Below are 16,576 nucleotides of genomic sequence, written 5' to 3' on the forward strand. Positions count from 1 at the left end.
TTTGTGTGTCTGACATCCGACTGAAATCAAATGGCTGTAACATTTTCTTGGCATTCACAGGATAAACATTTGTTCGTATTCATCTATCTTATTCTAATACAAAGCACACATACCAAATCAAGCAAATGCAAAATGAAATACAAAACAGCAACACAAAGACAAATTCGTAGATTGCAAAGGGTTTGGATTTTGACACTGCGTTGGAAAGCTAGTTTTTTTTTTTTCTTATTTTTAATAGGACATCCTCCTGCAGAAATACGTAAGGACATCATGGAGGTGTCCCATTTGCGACGAGCTTAGGGTCTCGAAGACGAAGACCACTTCTTAGATAGATCCTCCGGTTAGCACTGCGACTGCAAACAGAAGCTTTGGAATTTTATAATCGCCTCTTGCTTCCTTCGGGTCTTGCTGTTTTTTTATTTTAACTATCAGCAGTCCTATCCTCGAAAAAAAAATGTGACCTTGACTTTATCATCGTTCTAGGGAGAGACGAAGCTTCAACTACACCAACAGCTTTGTGGGAGGGAAGAGGTGTTGCCAAAAGGGAAACGGAAATCAGCACTTTCTATCTAGGAATTATTTACATCTCAGTGTTTCATAACAGGTGTTCGTGATGTCTGAGCCCAAAAAAAAAGAAAAATAAATAATCACCATTATAGATTTTTTTTCTCGTGAGTTTTTTTTTTTTTAATTTTCATCTACGTTTTTAATTTATCTATGAATACAACAGGATTTTCAGTATTATATGAATATTTATAGGCGTAAATTATTCTATTGCAGCTGCCCGCTTTCTCCGAACTATAAGAAACTGCAACCAGTGTACAGTAAAATATGAAACGAAAACTTTAAAAAAGGAACTTCAATACTTGGTAATCATTTGTCTAATATTATTCAAATGTTTTCAAACATCAACTCCAGTTAAATGATAATTATCTTCACACAAAATCAACCTGGCACAAAATCAGCGACTAAATAACAGTTGAATTGCATTTATGTCTACAGGATCAGCTCTATTGAAAGGAAATTAAGCTATGAACAACAACACATTGTTTAGATGTATGCTTAAGTATATGTTGTGCAACCATATAAATAAGCATATTCATGTATGTGTGGGTATAAATACATGTTATTCATATGTCTGCGTGCGCATATGCACACGTACATATATGATGAAAAAATTTCGTAGAAAATCTGAATCTGTTAACTGTCGTTCCTTCTGGCGAATATCGCAACCGACCAAAAGCATATTTAATTTGTTAGTATTCTGATTCTATGAACTACGATAATAAATGCAAAATATCGCTATTTATCTATCGTGTGTTTCATCATGCGTTGATATACTGCATTTTCTAGCAAGATCAAATAATGAAGTTTAGGCTTCATTTCCCTCCACTGAAGTCAGGAGACAAATTAGGTTATGACGTTCCTCTCAGGTGAGACGAAATTGAGGGGAAGTATTCAAGTCTTGTTCGTCATCTTTTCTGCATTTTTTTTTTCCTCTCTCTCGTTCTAAATCTATTTCTCCCCTAAATTGTACTCTCGCATATATTTACTTCTACAGGATCTGATAGAACTCTGTTAATAGAATTTGAATTTGTAAAACAAGTGACTTCATCATCGTAACAATACAACATATACTACGAAACTTCTCTCTGGTTATGGTAAACCTTTTCATATCCAAAAATAACGGCTACAAAATTACCTCAAGGTTCTTCACTACTTGTTAAAAGATCACATTCCATTAAACTAGCAGTACCTCTGGCAGTTGGTGCCCTCTGAATGTTCTTCTTTATTGGAAAGAAATGTTGAAATGCTATTGGATTATCGACAGACTTGGTTTTCCGCCAGAAGAAATATGCTACGAGTAATCATTTGATCAATACAGAGAACTTATCTGGACGACCGAGGAATGGTGTAGAAAAGTGAGAGTTTTTCCATCGTCAGACTTTGTGGATAGAATTTCGAAGGAAATCACAAGGCCCAATAGATTTCATCTTCTTGATTTGATACTCATGTGCTAATTTGCTTTGATTAGGTCATGTAAATTCACTTACATTATATATATATATATATATATATATATATATATATATATATATATATATATATATATATATATATATATATATATATATATATATATATAATATATATATATATATAATACATATAATTATATATATAAATATATATATATATATATATATATATATAAATATAATATATATATATACATATATATATATATATATATATATATATATATATATATATATATATAAGTATATATAACGTACACATATTTACTTATATGGTATAAATCAGCATGAAGATCATTATATCTTGCAAGATGTTAGCGTTAAGGTTACAAACAAGATTCAACGATTTCCCTTACAATAAAAACATGTGGAATTTTCCACAGAATTTGAGATCGCTGCTGTGAACTTTATATACGGCACATGTGTAGGAAAGCGCATTGCTACACACACACACATACATAAATACCAATAAATGAATGTACTACTGTATATACTATATATATACATATACATAATATGATCATATGCAATACCTATTAAATTATTCCTAAATTTAAAATCTGGATCATCCCAACGTACTGATATTATCTTCCTCACTAACTTCCTGTATCGTTTTCAAACTTCCCTCCCTCTCTAACTCCCGCCTGCCCTACGTGACGACATCGGAGGGCTCGTCCACAATCACTGGGGTCACCACCTTCTCCACCCGGGGGGAGTGCAGCTCCCGGGACATGTGCGGGCTCTCTAGCCGAGGCGAGTGCAACTCCCTCGGCAGGTGGGGCGACTCGAGTCTGGGGGAGTGGAGCTCGCGAGAGACGTGCTGACGGTGGTCGTGCGGGGCGTGCAGCGAGGCCGAGTGGGAGCGGACGTGCGGGTGGTCGTAAGCTTGGTGGTCGTGGTGCTGGTATTGGTGGGGGCGGTCGTGGCGGAAGGAGTGGCGGTGGCGCGGCGTGTAGCGGGCGTTGCGGGCGCTGGCCGGGAGGGAATACTGCTTGCTGAGGGCGCCCCGGGACGACGACATCGATCTCGAGGGGGACAAGCTAAGGGCAGATAAGTTCCCTCGTTAGTGGAGCGATTGCTTTCGGGCGACAGATTAGAGAGAGAGACAGACAGAGGCACTGACAGACAGACAGACAGACACGCAGACAAGCAGAGTATACTAAGAGAAAAAAATCACAGACATATATCATAATACGAGAGAAATCTCACTGGTGAAATTCGTCACACACTTACTACTAAACATGACTCAGTGGAAAATGAAGTGTTCACAACTCTCTTAATTGTATACATGGGACTCCTTACCTTATGGAGTGGTCATACAACATCAACTAATCTAAGAAAAAATACAGATGCGGGCTTAGGAATGTCTAGAATTCAGATGTCACTGTATTTTTTGGGTAACAGAGTAACATAGTTGCATTTGAAGAGGTAGGTTCTCTGGGTTTGCTAAATCTAATACTCTGCGGACGTTTCTTTGTTTTCATGAGAGCGTCTCTGGATGGATGTAACAGTGGCTATGAGAGAGAGAGAGAGAGAGAGAGAGAGAGAGAGAGAGAGAGAGAGATCTGTACACCATTAGAGGACTGAAACATTAAAAGATCCTAATCGTTTCCAAGCTGCTTTACTAATACAAAAGCGACAAAAAACGGACGCCGGTTTATAAACAGCATTTTGGACCCCATGATTGTAAGGAAACGATCATAAGGTTACTTCAGTTTATGTAAGCAATATGCAACAATCTGCAGGTCATATAAGAACCTGTTTGTACTGCTCACAGAGCGTAGGTAATTACCCAAGCACAATAAGAATCGGGAACTTTGGAGTCAAGATAAAACAAACGAATGAAAGCTGCTAAGTACACGATTTTAATCGATGCTCCGTCTTCGCAAAGTTCCATTAATTCCACCGTTAACGTGCGCTGCATCTATCACTGATACCATCAGTGATGTTGGGTAAAGATAGATAAATTTTTTTTGTATAAGTCAGTTACAACAGCAAGAAAGATCTGCAGCGTCTTTTGTCATTACATGATTGCTGTTGGTTTTTAGACGTGCTGTGTTATCAATTCAATGGAAGTGTTCAATTATCTTGGCATCACCCTCAAGAAACGCTTGATATTCTAATTTAAAAAATGCACTTCGGTGCCATGATAAAAAGTTTGGAAACCTTTGGCTGATCCAGGTATAAATTTAGCCTGTGAAAACCTGTCTAATCATTTAACGCCTCATGAATAAAACACTTCCTTAACAGAGTTTTCATAAGTGATCGCTATGTATACGATACAATTCTACTCTGGGATTTTGACAAACGGCTAAATCTATTGTGATCCACGCTAACAAGGGTCTAGACCAACAGCAGACCTAATGACTGTCATGTCAGAGCTACAAAGAACATACAGCACGAAGAGAGACAACTACTTTTTCAAGATAGTACGCAATGACTTTGGTGTAGGTGCTCTATACAAGGGAGCTACTACTCTGAATAGTATTAGAGCTGTTTGCCAATAAATAACGAAATTTGTGAGCCGTCTAGTGAGGCAAGAATTATTAATGCCTTCACTTGATTTTCATCCTGGTATATCACAAAGTTATCTGAATAAATTCATGTCGAAGATTATGGTTTCTAAACATAACTTACCAACTGATACTGTTTTAGGGGCGAATAAAAAAGCGGCTTATATTGGCAAAGGGCACTAAACATTAATTTTGTCAGAGGATAAATTCCTATCACCCCTTTACGATATTACATAGGCTAGTCTGGGTTCTTCACGGCTTTGCATTATTTCTTTCAGCAACATTCCACTGATCAAAGAGCACCTACTGCTACTGTAGAGACTTTTGTCCTCTAATAGGAAAAATCTTCACCGGAGACTTTGCTTCAATATACCAACTAATAATAAAGCAGCATTTAATATCAAACTTACTTCGTGTTTAATATAAAAAGTCCTCTGAGAAAAATTATTTGAACTTTCCATCAAATTAGTGGATCACAAGTCTGCTATAAAACAAAAAATGGCTCTGATTTTCAAAGAGTTCCTGCATCAAGCAGAACTGTCAGGCATATAGAATCAACGCATTCCATCTATACCTAGCTTGTGGGAATCAAGGATTTGTAAACCTAACAACATTGCACGAAGTCAAGTGATTTAATTTCTTGATTTGTGAGATAGATTTCATGTAAATAATATTTACAACGGATGAGACATAGGCATTTACTAAAGCCTGTTTTATTTTCTTATAGCACAAGAAGACTACTGCCTTTTTGGGTAAAACGTTCTTACTTTCAGGACAATGAACGGTAATATTTCATTTACTCTTGAAACTAGACCAAATAAGCCACTAAGATAGTCGAAAACTCCTACTTACAAAGAGCAAAGAAGTTTTATATGTATATATATATATATATATATATATATATATATATATATATATATATATATATATATATATATATATATATATATATATATATATATATATATATATATATATATATATATATATATATATATATATATATATATATATATACACACACACACACACACACATATATATATATATATATATATATATATATATATATATATATATATATATATATATATATATATATATATATATATATATATATATATATATATATATATATTACTGTACAAAAGACCTCATACATGACCTACACTGTCCGAAAAAAAAATTATTAAAATACATGTTTGGGTTTGAGTCTCTGTGAATGAGATAATTCCAAGCTCAGTTCGTGATGACATAACACATCTGGAATGTTTGTTAAAAATTTTCACAAGGCCCGATCAAAATAAATGTTCAATAAACAAGCCATAAATTCAAGAGCACCTAAGCGTGGGAGGACACACATAAATATTTTAACAACCATTTGTAATAACCTCTTCTTTAGCCTGCATAAAATATAGATAAGAAGTGACTGTTAAGTTCAAAATGCATACATTTTCGAACAAGACGAGGACAGAAAATTCTGGCAGCGAGACAGAAGCCTCAAGAAAAGCCGAGCTGTTGAAGGAAATGCTGCTGTGAAATGCTGCTGTAACAGAGCCTTCGTAAAAAAAAAAAATAATAGAAAATAAAGCTTGAACAATAACCGTCAGCTAACGAAAAATATCCATCGTGGTCTTTAAACGAGGATGATCTGGTACACGGCATAAACTCACCAGTCGATCTGGTTTTTGATGAAGAAGCTTCACTATTCAGTGCATACCTGAGATGACTCTACTTGGCTAAACAAAAGCAATAAAAGAGATGTATCTATGCTAGTAAGAAAAAATTGCTGGAAGTAATGAGGTACGTAGACTTATGCAAATCAGAAAACTGACCCAGGTAAGAAGGCGGTTTTCCTCAAACAGTTTCATCAGGTCTAAAGCTAATCACATTGTCATGTATAACATTGCATATATCTAAATAAAAATAAATCTAAAGGAGTATTTTACTAGACACTGATGTTCGACTTAACACACACACATTGCCAAAATGGGACGAACGGCACAGAGTACAATGAGTAAGGTAAATCAAGTGAAATTCTTCGTCATTTCACTCACATTCTATCTATGGGATATATAGAACACTATAATGTTTTTACGTAATGGTTAATGATAATGCACCAAAGCAAGTACGGGGAACAGAATATATTCCACTTGCCATGCTGGTGATAAACTAGGACTGCAGTAGTCTGGTGTGAGTGATTCGCCCCTCCGTATACTGAAATAGGAAACCAATTTAACATTTCAGCCTTTCTCATGGCAGTCTTTCTTATGAACACATACAGAACATGGACTTTGGTTCGACCATTGTTTGCGTACATTTTGCTTAACTCAGTTCTACCTTAGCTCTAACTATTTAGTCACACAGAATTCATATGTCTAGGAAAAGTGGCTGTACACGAAGGTCGTTATGCAAATAATTGCACTTCATGTTTTCACAGCAATATGTCTATTAGTCCTTACCTATATTTTCATAGGCAATGGTCATTAGTTCTTACCAGTTGTTATAAACCTATGAAGACGAGTACCAAACCGTAACCACTGATCCATAATTCTTTACTGGAATGTATCGTCTCAAATTTCTCCAAAAGTGGTCGAGGTTTTTCATCTGCTTTCAGCAATTATCCCAAGAGTTCAGCTTGCATACAGGTCCGTATTTTTTTTTTTTTTTTTTTTTTTTTTTGGAAAGACATCTTTTATAAGAGAAAAATAATTAATAATTTCTAACATAATTATCCTGACTGAATGAAAGAGATACACACTTGACAAACAAGTAAGATAGTATTTCATTAATGAAGAAAACTCTAATTAAAATGAATACTACTGCAACTGGAAAAAAAGCTTTGGAGTCTAGGAGGGAAGAATAGGACATGGCAGTAGACACTTGAGTCTTACTGATGATGCAACAGAATCCAATCACAATATTTCAGTCATAGTTCTTCTAAATAAATAACTGAAGCTATTACTCTGAAACCTTAAAATATTTTAGGTGAACTACAAACACAATAATGTTAAGACCTTTTCCAGGAAAATTCAGGTAAAGGCACTCTCTTTAATTACTAAAAAACTGTGGACAATAACTCCTGTGGCTGTCACCAGAGGAAACAGTGATGGCTGACACATCACCTTTTTTCACTTTTATAAAGCAAATGTCTCGTTGAAATGATCATTGATCAACAATATATTTCACGAAAAAAAGTCAGAATTCTTCAACGCCATGACATTTGCCTCATATACATCAATAAAGATCCCGCTAGGAGCTCTTGGACTCCCTCTCTTTTAACACTTACGACGCAACATTAACCCAGCGCTTTCTGGGTATTTAGTCCTTCTTCTAGGTCTCTAATCCATTTTAGTTATGAAAAACTACGTGCACTAGACTGCCAACTTATCCGACTCGAATTTCCGAACGTTTTGTTGATTTGTACATCAGTATTTTACAGTACAAAATCAGCAAAGGTAACAAATATATGCTACCTTTTACTAAGAATACTTACGCTTACGGTTACGCGCGAATGGTATAAACAACATGCAAAAACATTAGTGAACAGGGAACTAGAACTAACGATACCATTAAATTAAATTTTCCTGGTGACATTTTTGCTCAGCAAATTTTTTTTGTAAACAGTCAGTAAAAGTAAGAAACAATTTGAAATCTCAAAGGCTTTTTTTTTTTTTTTTTGGCTTAAATGGATGTCAAGTTTCTAGCCATTTCTAAACAAATTACATGAGGTAAAAAGAGCATTTATTTTAACCGCATTTTCTAAAGAGAAAGAAAAAGAGAGAGTTCAAATTTAATGGACATTCCCAAATGTAAAAATAAACAGTAATTTACATTTCACTATTATTAGCAGTGGGTTACAACTCGACATATATCCCAATCAAGGTGACTATTAAGAGATATCAGTGTTCTGTGTCTCTTATTTTTCAATATCATATCCATTCGTCCATAGTTAATTGTTTACCTCTATCCCACCGGCCCATCCCGTTTAGAAACCCTACGGATTTACTACAAGAAAAAAAGAACATTATAAGTAGCGTTTTCAATGTACTCAGCATTGTACTGTACAACATAAATCTGCAAATGACGAAATAGGTCTTTGCTATGGGAAGAAAAATAACGAGATTCACCTAAATCCTTTCAGAATTCAGTAAAATACTGATATACCGCATGTATATTACCACAAGGTAAAAAAAAATTCAAGGGATTTCTAAAAAGAAATAAAATCTTTTATGCCCAAAAGTGCAACACCTTTTCTCTAATTCTGTTATGGTTGTTGGCCAAGTCTTTGCTAAAATATTCAGAATTTCCACTACCTGAACATCAGAGTGACTGTGACCAGGAAAAATAGCAGTTATTATGTAAAAAAATCTACAGAAATAAAGGCATGAGGAACAAGACACGTAATTTAATTGAAAACTGGCAACTGAACCAGAAGAGAAATTACAGAAACGGAGAAAGGGGAACAGTACTGTTTACCAACTATAAGACAGAAAGGGGTATCCTGTCCAAAGACAGAAAAATACGCAAAGAATTGCATAAATTCCTAAGCAGTAAAGGGATTAATCCAGAGGCTGTGGAATGAATGAAAGTGAACATTACCATAAGGTCTCAGGCAAAATTGCATAAAGTATTCATCGTCAGAATCTGTTTTCTTTTCCAAAGACTGCTCCAGTTATGGGCTACTCCAGGAGCAAGAGCCCCTGCCAATAAAAATATAGATTAATCTAAAACAACAAAAACTAAGAATGTATGAAGGCCCATTTATGTCTGTTCCACATTAGGATCTTACGGTAGGTCTAAGTCATAATATCATTTGTTCAAAACGGCATTTCCACTGCAGTTTTTTACCTTGGAAACATTTGAAGCCTAAACTTTAAAAAAAAAAAAATAACAGAATAAGATTCCTTAGTTTCAAGATGCCTTCAATATGATGTAAACGGTAGGGGCTGGTAAAAACGAACTCAGATGCAGCAAAAAGAGGGACAACAGACTTTCTAATCTAAGCAGGACAACTAGGCTTCTCGAAAAACAGGCAGGGTTTATTTTTAAAGAAATAAAAAACGAAACCATAGAACCCAACAGTCCAGAAGTGAATTGTAGGAAGGACCCATTCTCGAGTCCACCATTTCCACAAAATATTTATGGAAATGCAAAGACTGGTGGACCACACAACTAAGTAAGCAGCTTTTACGGCGAGATTTTTTAAGATGGAAGAAAGATTTGGGTCAATAATTAGACATTTGAATTTATGACCTAATACAACTTGTTGGGAGGCAAAGTGGCCACACAATCATCACATGAATGTTTCATAGGCAGCTGACAAGATAAGCAAACGATTAAAAATCGGATTGTGTTATTTTGGTTATTGTAGACAAAAGACTGAATGTTATTTCAGTGAAAATAGTGATCAGTAAACTGCTACGACAAAGATCAAGCAGATGGTCCTGATTGTCGAAAGCTGAAATATCCTCTGTGTCCCATAACTCTCTTTATGCTGCTCGTCCACCATCTGCAAAGCGGAATCTCATAACAGCAGAAATCAAACTTGCCAATTATGTGAGTAAACTCAACGTCTTAAAAGGCATCGTGTACAGAAATCATCAATGCAAAATTCTGTTGCATTCAGTTTAAGACAACTACTATCATTAAAGTAAAACTGTTGTATCCGATATTAATAACTGATTTTTCATGTCTTTAAACTTTTAGGGGCCATCTAATCAAACTAACTTGATGTTCCTGCATAATAATTTAGTAAGAACGGTGGATAAAAATGTCATTAAGTACAGAACACTCACTAAGTTTTTGTACTAAATTATATCAGAGTATAAACACGACGACTATTCCATAAACTCTTAACAACAATTCACAGGAAGACATCGAAGAGAGACACAAACAGTCATCCACGACTCTTCCGTGTCGTCAGTTGACAAGAGAAGCAAACGATTAAAAATCGAATTGTGTTATTTTGGTTATTGTAGACAAAAGACTGAGTGTTATTTCAGTGAAAATAGATTATACACAAAACGACAACGACGTTACTAATGATAATAACAACAACAAAGATTAGATACAAATTCCCACTTCATTTATAGAACAGTTAAGTTTTTGGGACTATGCCAAAAAAAAAAAAAAAATTTAGAAATGAAGAAGTGACAAAGAACAACACACAACAGAAAACAGAAAATGCATAAACCCTTGAAAAAAAAAACTTTACCGTTGCATTAGAGCAAGAAATTCATTTTTATACAAATGAAAAGATTTTTTCAGCTATATACCGTTCTATCATTCCAATATACTTCTCTAACTTTATATACATAGATTTATATAGACATTTTATCGTATATGTGCTTAAGTTTGAACTATTGATATATAAATGTATGTATATACACATATGTATATTTTCCTTTCTAAGATTTTTAGATATGAAAAAAAAAAAAAGTTGACTGCAATTAAAAAGGCGAGTGGATTGAAAGTTGTAAAAAATTTCGAAGAAAGCACGACACTCTAAAAGGACATACATGCTAAAAACATGGCAAGATTTATAAGAAAAAAAAAGTGAGACCATTAGAATGAACTTTTTAAGTGTTAAACCATCAGTGCACAAGATGAGCAATGCTGAATTACACATTCCCTTTATTGAAAATTGTTAAAATCCGAGTTTATCTTGTCAATTGTTAGTTACATAAAACAAGTCACCTTTAGCGAGCAGTGTTTAATCATTCAGAACTCACCAAGTGAATTATGCACGAAATTTATTCTTTTCTAGGGATAAATTACTCTTTAACCTTATGTCTACTGTGTTTAAGTGATTTTAACGGCCACTAATTATTCATTCAAACTTCGGAGAGAAAGATATACGTTTACACAAGATTTTTAAAGACGACCATCTTTTGAACGACGAGCAAGAATGCCAAGGATACGATATCTCAACTTACAGCCTACGACACAGTGCCACCCAAAACTGCCTTTGGCTCAGCAATGTCTTTAGTCTTTGGTGCTAGTTGTAAATAGAACAAGACGATGCATTAGTGCCTTAAACATTTACTAAGAGGAGGAGTAGGTTATACAATAATTGTGTTTCTAAATACATCGGATATAGACTGACAAAAAAAAAAATAAAATTGCTTCATTGCTGATATTTGCTGCATCATAATCTTGCTAAGGTAAAGACTGTGTGAATAACCTTTCAAGTAAGTCCACCTGAAGAGTAAATTCAATGGTGATATCTATCTAAAGAATGGATTAAAACATTGAGGACATTTCTTAAAACTACAAATTATATTACCACAAAATCCATAATACTTGTAGTGATCTACCAATTGTCCATCATAAAGTAATATACAATTTTAACTTACCTCACTGAAAGAAAGAATTTGCATTTGTTACCAGAACACATAACAGTACACCAAAACAGACTTGGCAAACAGAAAATCAATCAAATATCAGTTTATTTGAGATGATTTCAAGCAAACAAGTAGAGCAAAAATTTTTTTATGTTATTATACTCTTTTTGAGAAATTTAAGGAGGAGGGGTAATAGTAATGTTCATAGTTTATACAGACAGATAAAATGACAAATTTGCAATATACATAAGGTCAATGAAAAGTTATAAATATTTGTTGTTTACCTTAAGTTGAAAGATATTTTTTCAAGATAAAAAGGTAAAAGGTGAGATTATGCGTTACAGGAGCATTGATTAGAACTGAAGTAAATATAATATAAAAGTCCACAAAAAAGTCATTATCAAGGTCTTTAGAGCAAAGAAACTTCGTGTCGTTAGGTCAAAGTTTTTGCTTATTTATTCATACATCAGCTATTCTATAATCAGAGAAATTACAGGTGTAATTTTAAAGGCAGATATCAGAAAATGGTAAAAAGTGTAAATAAAATGCAGTAAAAAATAAATCAAAATTAAACCTAATAATCCCTTCCTGCACCTTCGATGCAAACAGTAGGCATGGTTATTTAAGTGTAACTGATTAGAGATGATTTAATCTAGAATACTAGTTGGCCATCTAACACCATGGCACCTGCAACATAAAACTAAAATATAAATATAACAGTTAGGGATGCAAGCTGTAAAATATCTCTTTTCCAGAGGTACTCCAATATCATTATATAAATGAAAATGGTCAAATTTCGTTTGATATCCCAACGTAGACAAATATTCGGTTACAACTGAGTCAACTTTACCACCCTTTTAACACTGCGATTTTGCTTTCTTGGAAACGAAATTTGACCACATGATTATTTTTCCTTCACAGACAGAATGCCGAAGACATGTTCTAGATCTATGTTAGATTCATCAAAATCTCGAAGAAATCTGAAAATTGTTCACGAAGGAAGGACTATACAATCACACAGGTAACATCTGGAAGGGTAAAGCGACTTAAAAGACATGACTGTAAAGATAAAGCTTCGAGGTCATGTGCTCGGATGACCTTTTAACATGAAGGCTGTTCTGTGACCTCTGTTCCTCTGGAGTGTAGGTCTAGACCAGTGTTTCTCAAACAGTGGGCTATCCAGGTAAAATTCTCAGGGACAGTGACATGAGTATACAAGGAGCCTAATTTCGGTTGACAAGCTATATTTGCTGCAATTAACTGTTCTTTGACCATTAACTAAAATATGAACTTATTGACATGTTTAGTCAAACAACATAATTTAAGGTGAAATGCACCACAATCAAAATACGAATGTCCATTTCCCTGTCAGCCTTAATAGGGAGACCAATTTGGTAAAGGTGTTGTAAAGTTACTTTTATTCTGACAGCACTAGAGCTATATTGGCTGGAAAACATTTTTCTCTAGGAATTACAAAGCTCGTCCGGATGGTCTGCGGTGGAATATGGTAAATCTGTTCAATGGGGAGAAGACCTAAGGTCTCTCTGTGGCATTAGTGACCTTCTGTGCAGAAGAAGACATACACATGAACTATGTAAACCAACACAGATTCACAAAAAAAGTTAAAATATTCGTATCAGCATCATCTTTCCCATCAACTCAAGCTTCCCGATATACTGAAGGATTCAACACGAAACTTCAAGATGGGGATTTTACCCAGATAAACCGCCTTCCTTCTTTTACTTCATATTTATTCAAGAACTGGAGACATACAAGGTAAAGCATTAAAGATCTAGATACTTTTTCAAGCTTCTTTGATCACAATAATGACTATTTTTCTACGTCATCCAGTGAATCTGAATGTCGGCTGCATGTACAAACCAATACATGAACACAATCACGCACAAACAAATAGGGTACTTACAGACAACAACACACACTCATGCACTAACACATGAGGCATATACCTACATACATAATTGCTTACTTTTAATCACTTCTCTTCAAATTTTATTCTATTGCTATTAATGCTTAATACTTGCAAAGAACGACAAACAACTGAACAGATGTACAAAATTAGTCGTGTCATATACTATGGTTCATCTTTGTTTCATATACTCGTACATATACCAAGAATGTGAACATGAATCCCGACATCAACACACAAACACACTGACAAACAGACACACACACAGAAGTATACTGATTTACTTTTCTAGTCTACCTTCTACCTCTAACTGTTTGTACCTTACATAAATATATATATATATATATATATATATATATATATATATATATATATATATATATATATATATATATATATATATATATATATATATATATATATATATATATATATATATTATATATATATATATATATATATATATATATATATATATATATATATATATATATATATATATATATATATATTAATAATAGACGTTCGTTCATAAAACAACAGTCAAATTATTTACTTGTGAAAGATGTTCCGGACGAGAGAGAGAGAGAGAGAGAGAGAGAGAGAGAGAGAGAGAGAGAGAGAGAGAGAGAGAGAGAGAGAGTCTGTTATGAGTAAGTTATTACCCTAACGATTAGATATTACTTTCCAAATTTGCTAGTACTGTAATGAGACATGATGGGGTTGAGGAACAATTTGCACATACGAATGTAATCATGGTACAAAAAACATCCTGAACAAATGGCATAAAAAACAGAGTACAAAAATATAGATACTCAAAAATTCAAAAGTGAAAAAACGGGAAAAAATCACAAATAAAATGTAAAAAGCTAATTGTCCTATCTTTTTTATTAATACACGCCTATGCATATTTTCATGTGTGTATACATGTGTATATGTATGCGCGTTCATACGCCAAAATGTTTGTAAGTAATACATACACAAACACAAATGTATACACTGACAGTTGTACATGCATACAAGTGTATATCACTAACACGGTGGTGGATTCGTTTAAAATCAAATGTATTTAGACCAAATTTGTTGATATTACTAGTTTAAAAATCACTTTAGAGCAAAAACAAAAAGGCCCAGGTATTCAAAATGGTTAACAAATAAAAAATTGTTCCTCATCAACTTTTTAAAAATATATTCTATTCGCTTTTAGCAAAATTGTATAATTCATGAGGAACTTTTCCCCACAATGACTTCTAGAATTCCTGCCTCAACTTAGTGTAAGTCGCCTTAAATCAGTGGCTTTAAAATAACAAATAAGGTAACTATTCTTGCAACCCTGAGGGTATTTACTTAATACAACAAAATTAACCAAATGGATCATAAGCCACAATTCACAATTATTCTGAAAGCAAGATTTTCACCTTATTAACGTATATATATGTATTAAAACTCTTTACTTTCAATTTAATTGTTGCCGAATGAATGCTTATAATATGAAAAACAATAATATTGAAATCAAAGAAATAATCTTCGTCCGACGTGCAACCTACTTGTATGAAAGAACAATTGTCGAGCTTTGCAACGACCATGAACTGGTAATAGTGAGCGACAGATTTTTGGGAACATTAACGCCTAAACTGAAAAAAATGCTTAGCAATATAACACTGAGAATGAGTTCTTGTTATTGTATGTTTTAAACGTGTGTAATAATTAATGAGCTAGATCAATCCAAAATTTCGTTTTGGTGGACAGGCACGTTGAGTTCATTGTTATTCTAATTAACAGGTATTTTTACACTCAGTGCAATGACTGGAAGACCCTCTTGTGCAGAGGTTCTCTGGTAAACCCAGCTGACAAACATTGGTCTGGACTGTGAATTTCTTCTTACTTTCTCTCCTACTGTAAATGTAAGTTTTTAGAAACCCTTGTAAACTCCCATACACACAAAAAACTTAATAGTAGATTGGCATCCCCGAACTTATTTCTGTCCTGAGGGTCACAGGGGGTTTGACATTGAAAGGTTAAAGAGTATTATAAATCTGATATTAAAGTACTATCATAAAAGAATTCTTACTCTTGTGAACGATACCTTCTATTATGGTCCCCATGGTACTCAGTCCGACAACTTTGAGATCTAGAGACGCTTGACCTGTAACTCAAGAAAAATTAATTGTATAGATGAATAAATTAAAAACAACAACGAAGAACTTATAATTTCAATAAAATGTTATAGCACAGAACGTAACCAAAAACCACCAACAGTGACGTTTCACGTAAAATGAATCACAAACTAAATTTTAAATCTATGGACCATTTACCGAGCCTCACTCTACTCATCCCTTGTAAAATGACTTCTTAATAATCAATTATATATTCTTGACTACTTAATTAAGACAAAAAGAGTATTTTCGAGTTCATCTGACTTTGTAAAGACTACTTAAACTACCATTAAACTACCATCAATGATAGCCCCATCAAGAAATAAATACCAAATTCTTTTGCATTAAGAGTCTTATATTGATGAACATTAAAACAGTGTATTTGAGTGACGAAAAAAAAATGCAGGGACGAGCAGAAATGATCTAACCTGGCTCGGGTTTTGAAACAATAATAACAAAATAAAGATATCCTTAAAAATAAATACAAATGTACGAGGATAAATAAACAAAAGCCAAAGCAACGTTTGACAGAAAACAGGGACATTTACTTTCCATAGAGGGTTCCAAGAAAACACAACCAAAGAAAGACGGGACA

The 16,576-nt window shown here is 33.9% G+C and overlaps 1 protein-coding gene across 10 annotated transcripts in view; it reads right to left on the reverse strand.

Annotated features, from left to right (window-relative positions):
- Window positions 1-2,285: 2,285 nt before the first annotated feature.
- The window catches only part of LOC136851902 (uncharacterized), a 633,848-nt gene continuing 619,557 nt past the window's right edge, over window positions 2,286-16,576 (reverse strand). For 6 of the 10 annotated variants that reach the window (XM_067126255.1, XM_067126250.1, XM_067126248.1 and 3 more), the window contains 3 exons: window positions 15,912-15,971; window positions 6,710-6,769; window positions 2,286-3,079 (listed from right to left, as the gene is read on the reverse strand). In XM_067126255.1, coding sequence (XP_066982356.1) covers window positions 2,689-3,079; window positions 6,710-6,769; window positions 15,912-15,971 — 511 coding nt within the window. In that variant the 3' untranslated portion in view covers window positions 2,286-2,688. The remainder of the gene's footprint in view (window positions 3,080-6,709; window positions 6,770-15,911; window positions 15,972-16,576) is intronic. The other 4 variants (XM_067126256.1, XM_067126258.1, XM_067126254.1 and 1 more) reach the window with 3 other exon arrangements.

Source organism: Macrobrachium rosenbergii, chromosome 24 (assembly GCF_040412425.1).
Source record: "Macrobrachium rosenbergii isolate ZJJX-2024 chromosome 24, ASM4041242v1, whole genome shotgun sequence".
In the NCBI taxonomy this organism is placed as follows: Eukaryota; Metazoa; Arthropoda; class Malacostraca; order Decapoda; family Palaemonidae; genus Macrobrachium; species Macrobrachium rosenbergii.